General features: G+C 43.0%; 1 protein-coding gene across 3 annotated transcripts in view; it reads right to left on the bottom strand.

The window, feature by feature from the left end:
• RCOR1 (REST corepressor 1) overlaps positions 1-10,750 on the bottom strand; it is a 137,824-nt gene extending 127,074 nt beyond the window's left edge. For all 3 annotated transcript variants that reach the window (XM_049899661.1, XM_049899660.1, XM_049899659.1), the window contains exons 1-2: positions 10,397-10,750; positions 10,252-10,311 (exon numbers count right to left, since the gene is read on the bottom strand). In XM_049899661.1, coding sequence (XP_049755618.1) covers positions 10,252-10,311; positions 10,397-10,673 — 337 coding nt within the window. In that variant the 5' untranslated portion in view covers positions 10,674-10,750. The remainder of the gene's footprint in view (positions 1-10,251; positions 10,312-10,396) is intronic.
• Between the last annotated feature and the right edge of the window lie 268 nt (positions 10,751-11,018).

The following is an 11,018-nucleotide window of genomic DNA, read 5'->3' on the forward strand; positions in this document are numbered from 1 at the left end:
CACAACAAAACACTGCCCGGTCCTGCACCGTCCTCACAACCATTACTATGTTTGAGCCCACTGCTGCAGCCACTGTGTCAAACCATCTCATTGAGGGTTTTCCTGTTTTTACTTTACCAAGCATGATGCCCTCCTCCAGGGACTGTACCCTCCTGATAATACAGCCAAAGTATGTGAGACAAAGTCTTGCCATCCTTGCTTTCAAGGAGGATTCCGGCCGTACTTCTTCCAAAACATATTTGTTCGTTCTTCTGACAGTCCACGATATATTCAATATTCTTTGCCAACACCATAATTCAAACACATCAATTCTTCTTCAGTCTTCCTTACTCACAGTCCAGCTTTCACATGCATATGAAGCTACTGACGATACCATGGTTTGGGTCAGGTGCACCTCAGTCCTCTAAGGGACATTTTTGCTTTTCAACACTTGAAAGAGATCTTTTGCAGCAGATCTGCCCAATGCAATACATCGTTTGATTTCTTGACTGCTGCTTCCGTGGCCTTTGATTGGGCATCCAAGCAAAATTAAATCCTTAACAACATTTTCTCCACTTATCATGATACTGCTTACTGGTCCAGATGTGATGATATTTTTCTTTATGTTGACTGTAATCCATACTGAAGGCTGTAGTCTTTGATCTTCATCAGTTAAGTGCTTCAAGTCCTTTTCGTTTTCAGCAAACAAGGTTCTGTTATCTGCATATCGCAGATTTTTAATGAGTCTTCCTCCAAACCTAATGCTGCATTCTTCTTCATATAGTTCCACTTCTCGGATTATCTGCTCAGCATACAGGCTGTGTAAGTATGATGAAAGCATACAACCCTGATGCACACCTTTCCTGATTTTATCCCATGCAGTATACCCTTTTCCTGTTCAAAAGACTGCCTCCTGGTCTACGTACAGGTTCCTCAGGAGCACAATTAAGTGGTTTGGAATTCCCATTCTTCGAAATGTTATCGGATCCACACAGTCAAATGCCTCTGCACAGTCAATAAAACCCAGGTAAACTTTCTGATATTCTCCACTTTCAGCCAAGATCCATCTGACATCAGCAATGATATCCCTTATTCTACATCCTCTTCTGGATCGGGCTTGAATTTCTAGCAGTTCCCTGTCGATGTACCGCTGTAACCATTTTTTTAATTATCTTCAGTAAAACTTAACTTGCATGTGATATTAACGATATCGTTCGATAATTTCTGCATCCTGTTGGGTCATCTTTCTTTGGAATGGGCACAAATATGGATCTCTTCCAGTTGGTTGGCCAGGTAGCTGTCTTCCAAATTTCTTGGCATAGACAAATGAGCGCTTCAAACGTTTCGTCCATTTGTTGAACCATCTCAATTGGTATTCTGTCAATTCCTGGAGCCCTGTTTTTTGCCAGTGCCTTCAGGGCAACTTGGACTTCTTCCTTCAGTGCCATCAGTTCTTGATCATATGCTACCTCCTGAAATGGATGAACATCAATTCTTTTTGGTACAGTGACTCTGTGTATTCCTTCTGTCTTCTTTTGATGCTTCCTACATCGTTCAACATTTCGCCCATAGAATCCTTCAATGTTGCAACTCGAGGCTTGAATTTTTTCTTCAGTTCTTTCAGCTTGAGAAGTGCTGAACATGTTCTTCCCTTTTGGTTTTCTAACGCCAGGTCTTTGCATATTTCCTTTGTCTTCTTGAGTCACCCTTTGAAATCTTCTGTTCAGCTCTTTTACTTCATCATTTCTTCCATTCGCTTTAGCTACTCTACATTCAACAGCAAGTTTCAGAGGCTCTTGTGACATCTGCTTTGGTCTTTTTTTTCTTTCCTGTCTCTTTAATGACTTTTTGCTTTCTTCATGTATGATATCTTTGATGTCATCCCATAACCCAAGTGGTCCTCGATCATTAGTGTTCAATACATGAAATCTATTCTTGAGATGGTCTCTAAATTCAGGTGGGATATACTCAAGGTTGTACTTTGGCTCTTGTGGACTTGTGTTCATTTCCTTCAGCTTCAATTTGAACCTGCATATGAACAACTGATGGTCTGTTCCACAGTTGGCCCCTGGCCTTGTTCTAACTGATGATATTGAGCATCCCTGTAGACTCTTGCCACAGATTTACTTGATTTGATTCCTATGTATTCCATCCAGCGATGTATATTATCTATTGCCATCATTTGTTATTGAAAGAAGGTATTTGCAATGAATAAGTCGTTGGTCTTACAAAATTCTATCATGCCATCTCCGGCATTATTTCTAACACCAAAGCAGTATTTTCCACCTACTGATCTTTTTTTGCTTTCAAGTTTCACATTCCAATCACCAGTAATTATCAATGCATCTTGACTGCATATTTAATCAATTTCAGACTGCCCAAGTTGGTAAAAAAATCTTCAACGTCTGCATCTTTGGCATTAGTGGTTGGTGCATAAATCTGAAAAATGGTTTTATTAACTGGTCTTTCTAGTAGGCGTATGGATATTATCCTATCACTGACAGTGTTGTACTTCAGCATAGATCTTGAAATGTTCTTTTTGACGATGAATGTGATGCCATTCCACTTCATCATTCCGGTATAGTAGACCATACGACTACCCAATTCAAATGGCCATCAGCTCACTAATGCCTAGGATATTGAGCTTTATGCATACCATTTCATTTTTGACGACTTCCAATTTTCCTGGATTTTTACTTCATACATTCCACATTCCAATTATTAATGGATGTTTGCAGCTGTTTCTTCTCATTTTGAGTTGTGCCACATCAGCAAATGAAGATTCCGAAAGCTTGACTCCATCCACATTATTAAGGTCAACTCCAGTTTGAGGAGGCAGCTCTTCCCCAGTCGTATTTTGTGTCTTCTAACCTGAGGGGTTCATCTTCTGGTACTTTATCAGACAATATTCCGCTGCTATTAATAAGGTTTCCACTGGCCAATATTTTTAGAAGTAGATCACCAGGCCCTTCTCCCTAGTCTCTCTTAGTCTGAAAGCTCCAATGAATCCTGTCTACCATGGGTGACCCTGCTAGTTTTTAAAATACCAGTGGCATAGCTTCCAGCATCACAGCAACATGCAAACCACCACAGTGCAATAAACTGCATATCCTACACCACATCTATTCAGCTTATGCCCCAGAGAAACCTTTGCATGTGTGTACAGTGATAACGCTTACAGTACTCTTATAATAAGAAAATATAAATACTCCCACCAAGCCTTTGTAAGAGAATGGATGAACTAGGGCTTATTCATACAGAGGACTACTTCACAGAGATTACTATGATTTAACAACATCTACGTGTGTATGTACTTCCAACATTTTAAGTGAACAGAACAAGATACAAGAGGAAATGTACAACCTGATTTCATTTACATGAAGATTTTGATAACAATAAAATATACTGTTTATTGTACATAGCTATGTATTCAAGTACAAAGAGAATGCATGGGAATTGTGACCACCTGGTGAGTGTGCCACTCAGGTTTCCCTTCAAGAGAACAGGCTGTGAGGAATGTAGTTACAGCTGACAGCCCCCAACTGCTCAGCACCCTCAGGATCCCCTGCAGGATTCCGACCAAGGCCAGGTAGGCTGTCCCCAGGTTGCTCCCAGCCTACAGCTGAACACAGCAGGTGTGCTAGAGCCCAGCCACTCCTGCCCAATGGGCTCCCTAACAATCTCTGCTGTGGCTGGGATGTTCTTGGAGCTGTACCGGAGTCTGAGCTTGTTCTATCCAATCATTCCTCCTTCCCTCTCTTCTTTCATAGGGGTCAAACCTGCATCAAGGGCTGAAAGCTCTTGCAGTCTAAACCTCCTTTCTCTTCGCTTTATCCTTCACAGGCATTCACCCAGAGAATCTCTTACACATCTAGTAATTCTGTCTTGGCATCTGCTTCTCGGAGGATGGGTTCTATCACAAAAATTATAGAAATCAACTTCACATAGTAAGGAGGGATTAGCCCTGAACTGTACCTGAAGCAAATATAGCCTAATACTAACACCATTTAATCACAGTGTTAGGTACATAACTGTATGCATTATTTTCTGCTCTGTCTGAAATGTTTCTTAATTTTTTAATAACATTGTCTTTTTAATTCTATACTACTCTATGATCACTTGCCAAAAGGCATTTAAATTATACTCAATAACTATCTCATCATTTCAATTTTTTTTAAAATTTAATCCTTAGCTCTGGTTCTAAAATTAAGAACACATATCACTGTTCCCAACTACTGCACCGAATAACGAGGCTCTATAACACCCAGAAGTATAAAAGTTCAAAGTTTGGCCTCATATGGACTCAAGTAAACAGGCTACCTTGAGACACTTTTAATGACAAAGTAATGCAAGACAAACTCAAGTCACTTTATCTTTCCAGGCCTTACTTTCATAATCTAGAAAACAGAAAGGCTGGATTAGATGGGCACTAATTAGACGAACTTTACTCTCTGATGACCCTGAAGTACAGGAAATCCAGAAACTTCAAAGAATTATGTCCACTGTGCAATTCTTACTAAGATCAACATCTTTAAAGAGTTCAATTAATTGGGGGAAAACAGAAGTTTTAAAGCTTACTACTAACATTTCATTTAAGTGACAATTTAAAGTTATTTTAAAATATGTTAGCAAAACATTTTTGGCCACCTTAAGCCAACTTTAAAATATTTCATTTTAGGAAGTCAACAGAAACCATAAATCCCAACCAGAAATTGGGTATATGCACTAATAAAATTTCCGGAACACACAACGGAAGAAACTGCTTATATCAAGACTATATCCCTATCATTTCAAGGGTCAAAAGCATTTTCCGCATTGCTATTTAAAGCTACAGGAATTAATCCAGTCCTAATCACCAAATGCTACAGAGATTCTCTCACTCAGAAAGTGATTTCAAGTTTTGAATATAAATACTAACTGAGCGCATGTTGTCGTTAGGTGCTGCAGAGTCCATTTCTGACTTACAGCAACCCCCGTGTGACAGAGTAGAACTGCCCCATAGGGTTTTCTAGGCTGTTATCTTTACAGGAGCAGACTGCCAGGCCTTTCTCCTGAGGAGCCACTGCATCAGTTCAAACCGCCAACCTTTTGGTTAGCAGCCAAGAGCTTAACCATTGTGCCACCAGGGCTCCTACTTAACATGTACTCCTTAGCAGATACCATCTGTCTTCCATTAGGGTAAGGGGACAAAAAAAAAGCCTCATTTCTTATTTTTACAATATGCATGGAGCCTCAGAAAAAAATCAGTACTAAACTATAAACTAAACTCCAAGACTCTATATAATGAGGAAAGTAAAAAATATTAAAAGTTTGCCAAACTGGGAGAAATAGTCACCTGGACAGAACTTTGATGTTTGATCTCCAAAGACTATGAAGATTTTTTTCAACCAAATTGCACCAGTGAACTTCATAATGCCAAGGAAAATGACCTTCTAAGAGGAAGCCTAAATTTCTTTAGTACAAATGACCTTTAACGCTGCTTTTAAAACAACTCTGCCCTAGTCAGCCTCAAGCAGCCTAATTTGTGAATCCTGGTCATCATGCATGGAAGCATGTAATGTGGCAGAACCCCTCTTCGAAAGCATTAACTCTCAGGGACAAGAACTTGAAAGGTTAGAGAGAAAACTCCAAAACTCAGAACCTGGTTAATGTGTACTTCCTCCAGCCCAGGCCTGAATTCAAGGTTTCTTTTTTGCACTATCTAGAAAAGGTTTGAAAAACAAATTTGATTTTTAACAAGTTTACCTATCCTCTCTAGACCTCACTGTTCTCTCTTCTGCTATACAGAATGTTTGAGACTAGTCCTCTCTCTTCCAGAAAAGAGTACGTGCAGCAGGTGTGTTTAACCTAAAAGCAATCATCTTCAAATATCTCAGTGCATGATTTTCACCCAAATCAATGGCTTCATTACAATCTAATCTTACCTGTGAAGTAAAGCAAGCAATGCAGGCACCACTACCTGGCAACCAAAGTTATATAAACAATAATTATAATAAGGACAGCAGTAAAATGTTCAACTTAGCATTCACGGTGTGCCAGGCACTGTGCTAAGCATTTTACTCATTAGCTCAGTTAGTTCCTTCTCTTGAGGAAGACGGTCTATTATCCTCACTTTACAGACAAAGGCAAAAGTGAAGTAACTAGACCAGGGTCAGAACATACTAGGCAAGAGGCACTGCTAGGTTTGCACCCAGGTTTGACAGACTCTCACAGACCAAGTTCTCAAGTCTCCTTTATGTTGCTGCCAAAAGGAATATGAGTTTTAAAAAGACATTATTCTTTAACTGACATGATCATAGACTATTAATGATGACAAAAACCCCTGATTCACGATTGAGGAAATAGAGGCCCCTGGAGATAAAATAACCAGTTCCACTTTATATCACCTTCTCAGTCACAGCAACAAGATATTCAATTTCCTGACAATCAACCTTGGTGTCTCTCTACCACACTAATTAATGAAGCTGAACGCTCACAGGATGTATTATTACCTGCTAAAACCCTGACCTCTCATCTGGGTGAACACAGCGTTAAAGTCTGTTTAAATCACTAAGCATTCACCATGGCTTACGAATTTTAGGTTATCTATAAAAATTGCTTCCTACAATGAAACCAAAGAGGACGATGGATCCAAAGAGAAACACAGAACTACCAATGAAAACAAACGAAAATAGGTCAAGATACTTTGTTCAGTAAAACTATCTATTTCATATTCCACGTAAGGCTAATTACTAATACAAGTCAACTCTGAAGTGACAGTTAAGGCAATGACAACCACAAATTTTCAAATCTGATTAAGTATAATCAGATTCAATGTTCAAAATAAAGGTTGCTTTTTTAAAAAATCATTACCTCAAAAAAAATTCACCATTAACAATTTCCTAAACCTATGGACAACTGATTTTCGACAAGGGTGCTAAGTCCATCCAATTGGGAAGGAACAGTCTCTTCAACAAATGGTGCTGGCAAAACTGGATCTCCACATGCAAGAAACACAAAGCAGGACGCATACCTCACACCATACACAAAAAGTAATTCAGAATGTACCAAGTGCCTAAATGTTAAAGCCAAAACCACAAAGTTCTCACAGGAAAACAATTTTCTCTTCTGTAAGAATCCTAATTTTATTAGCAAACTATAATACTAAAAACCAACTAGGAATAAAAGTTGACTTGCTAACATGCTTTAGAAAAAAAAGAACTTGAGCTAATCTTCCCATCGTGGTGCCCCTACAGCTAGAAAACAGTAAAGGGTAAGAGTACCAAATAAATAACAAAAGAAATAGGTTACAGATTCTTCCTTTGTACACTTATGGGTGAGATTACGGGAATATTCACTTTCTTGTATAGAAAAACACTAATCAAAATAGATTAGGCTTTGCTGGTGGAGGAAAGAACTAACCAGAGGCAGGCCAGAGTAAGCACTCCTCCCTCTTACCTTATTCTCTCTTGTCATCACTAAATTCTAAAAGAAACCAGTGACAACAGAAATCCTATGCCACAGAGCATGAAAAGACAGTCTGCACACCACACTGAGAACAAAGCCTAAGTGAAAGGCGTAGTGCTGTACTCTGGCCTTTGTTTTTAACTCTAAATAATAAGACTTTCTCCTTCATTGTGAACCTAACTGGTACTTTCATTACTACGTTATGCCATACACCACTAATGTAGTATTGTCTACGAGCTGAATCAGCATTTGAGGACTACAGTGCTCCACCTACTTCATTCACTGTTTCTACGGGATGACAGAACTGAATCTTCCTCCAACCATATAGTGTCAGGTGGTTCTTGCCCCAACCATCAGTTCTTAAAGCTAAATAGGGTCAAGTTGAGATACTGTCGTTAAGCAAAAATCGGACTTAAAAAATTGAGTATCACTTTCTTCCATTCAAACATCTTTACCAGAGAGAGTTTAAAAACAAGATGAGAAAAAAAATAGCTTTCTGATAAGTTTTGCATCCACCTGGCTGTTCAAATTCTGTCCAAAACTCAGGCATTAACAATCACATCCTTGATTTCATGTTATTCCTTACTTGTACGCATGGCAAAAACCTGTCTTAAGTCTAAAGCCCTAAAATAAATTCTTTGCCATGAAACAAACATGGTATACCATTTCTATCCCAAAATGAAAGTCTTTCCTTCCCTTATAAGTCAAATGAGAACACACCTAAAAATTACTAGGAAATAGTAAAGTCTCACAACTTTCAATCATCTCTAAGAATATACGCCAGCTGCTCAGACTGGCAAAACAGGGTTGAAATTAACTTCACACCACTTAAGATTCCTTTCCAGGTTAAAACAAACACAAAATAAGAAATATGGAAATGTTAATACCAAAGATCCAAGCAACTGGCAGTTAAGACTATGCACCAGAACATCTACAATGTTTTATTTTTTAGAACAGCAGGTCTCTATCAAGTTTATGCTTGTCCATGTTCCATCAAAAAGTGCAAGGGCAGTTCAAAATATGGTCCTACTACATTCGCTGTTTCAAAGAAGAGTACAATTCCAAAGTCAGCCTCACCCCTAACAACGCAGAGATAAACACCAATACTTAAAAGAACGTTAAAAATCTAATTTCCATGGCTGACATCAAATAAGCCCTTTTCCTCAGTCACATCCAACATATTTAAGTAAAAGCTTTCAAAATTAATATAACCCAAATGTACCAAAAATCAACCGAAATTACTAAAATGTTTGTGGTAGTTGATTTTTAAAAACAGTATGTGTGGGAAACAGTGACAAGTTTTATATTCTGCGTATTAAATCAAAGATGGACTTGACCTACAAAAAGAAGATAGGGTCAACCGAAAAGTAACCAAAAACAGCATGCTTCCCCTGGTGGCCAACCAAGGAATGGAGGAACCACGCATAGAAGAGAAAAAGCCTGCCCTCCTAGTCCTTTGCTGTCACTACCAAAAAAGGAAGATGTGGGGGAAGGGGAAACTATCAAGAGTAACGTGGGTTTAAAAGCGATACAAATCTAGGTGTCGAAAGATACATTTTTAAGAGATTTAAATCAACAGACCAAAATTTAGAAAGCCAATCTGGGAAAAGTCATTTATTTCCAGAGTGCTCAACAGCTCACCCAGACATCCCCGTGTATTTTCACTTCCATGAACACCCAGAGTTTAGTACCTTAACAACAGCTTAAAAGGGATCACACCTTTTTCAAGGACTAGATTCTTGCAATTTTCTGCAATCTTGTTTCCAAGGAGAAGCATTTTTACCTTTATACATTACACATTTCAAATAAACTACTGATGGAGCCAGTGTTGAGAACCTCCAGTTCTAAAGCCCTCCAACCAGGAGGACTATTAACTCCAGCTCCACAAGATTCCCTTTTGAATTTCATTTCTGAAATAAAACCCACTTCCTTTCAAACATTTTCTGTACCAACAACCTTTGGAGACAGTCTCATACAGAGCCGGGCTAGAATCTCACAGCATTAAAATCCGACGAATTCCTTTGTCTGATGAGATTTTTTTTTTTTTCTTGTACCACTTTAAATTTGCTTGCACACAGAATAACACGGAGGGGAGTGGATGTTCTATTCCAGGGTGTAGGGATGCCTTGTAGGTGGAAATCATTTGTGGGGCTAAAGCTTCTGATGGCTCTATTCTTTCACAAGCCCTCCCTTCAGAAAAAGGAAAGACACATACACAAATAGGTCCTAAAATCGAACTGCCACTCGCGAGCCTCTCTTCCCCGGGCAGGCGTTCTCTGGAAACACACTTCTTCTATTAACGGGTTTTTTTTTTTTTTTTTTTGGGCGGGGGGGGGGGTCGCCCTTAGGATGAGAGGGGGAGTCAGGAGCAAGCAAGCGCCCAGGGACTGCCAGGAGGAAAAGCGTGGGGGGCAACATTTGGGAAGGCGAGGAGGGGGCTCCCAGGCGACGCGATGGCTCTCCCAGGCGCCGGGGGCTCGCAGGCAGTACCCCAACTCTCCGTCACTGCCGCCGCGACCCCTCCGTGGGCCGGGGCGCAGCTCACCTGGCCGGAACCTCGGTTCCCCAGGCCAGGTGTGGTCGTCCCCGGGGCCGCCTGCTGCACCCCTGCGGGGGCGCGCTGGGCCCCCCACGTTTGCAGCACCGTTCGTGTCTGTGTTCCTCCTCGCCCTGACCCTGCTGTTCCCCCCGCGGACGGCAGGGCGGACACACACACACACACACACACACACACACACACACACACACACACACAAAAAGAAAGTTGCCGGCCGGCTCTGCAGCCCTCGGGGTCTCGGCGCGGCCCCGGCCCGGGGCGCTACTCACCGGGGTCGAAGTCGGGCACCGCCGCCTGGTACTGGGGGCCGACCCTCATGCCGCCGCCACCTGCGGGGGAAGCAGAGCAGCCGGTCAGCGGGCGAGGAGGCGGCCGCGGCGGGGAGGGGGCCCGGCGGGGCGGGCAGCCACCTACCGTGCTCCTCGTCGCTCGACGAGCCCGAGCTGCCTTCCTCCCAGGAGTTGCTGCTGCTGTTGCCATTGGGCGCCGCCGCCGCCAAACTTTTATTCTGGCCGTTATTGGGGGCGGCCGAGGCGGCGGCGGCGGCGGCCGAGGCTGGGCTGGCTGAGGCGGCCGAGGCGGCGGCGGCCGAGGCTGAGGCGGCCGAGGCGGCGGCGGCGGAGGCGGCCGCGTTGTTCCTCCCTCTCCGCTTCCCTGAGACCTCGGGGCCCTTCTCCACCATGGCCGGCATCGGCGGGACCCGCGGCTCCTGAGGAGGGGGCGCCGCTCGGGGGGAGGGGGCGCGGGAGGGCCGGCCGGCCGGGCGGGCGGGCGGGCGGGGCTGGAGCCCGCGGACTCGAGTGAGGGCCGGGGACGGCCCTGGCGGGCGGAGCGCCGAGCCGCTTCAAGCCCCCCGCGCCGCGCCGAGCGCAACTTTCGCTCTCAGCGCCTCCCGCACTTCACGGCTCTAACTACTCCGGGAGCAGCGAGCGGGGAGGGGGGCGGGGCCTGGCGAGCGGGGGAAGCCGCGCGCAGCCGAACCCGACGCCGCGGGCTCCGCCCCCCTCGCGCTCCCATTGGCTCTCCTGGGACATGG

Source organism: Elephas maximus, chromosome 10 (genome assembly GCF_024166365.1).
Source record: "Elephas maximus indicus isolate mEleMax1 chromosome 10, mEleMax1 primary haplotype, whole genome shotgun sequence".
In the NCBI taxonomy this organism is placed as follows: domain Eukaryota; kingdom Metazoa; phylum Chordata; class Mammalia; order Proboscidea; family Elephantidae; genus Elephas; species Elephas maximus.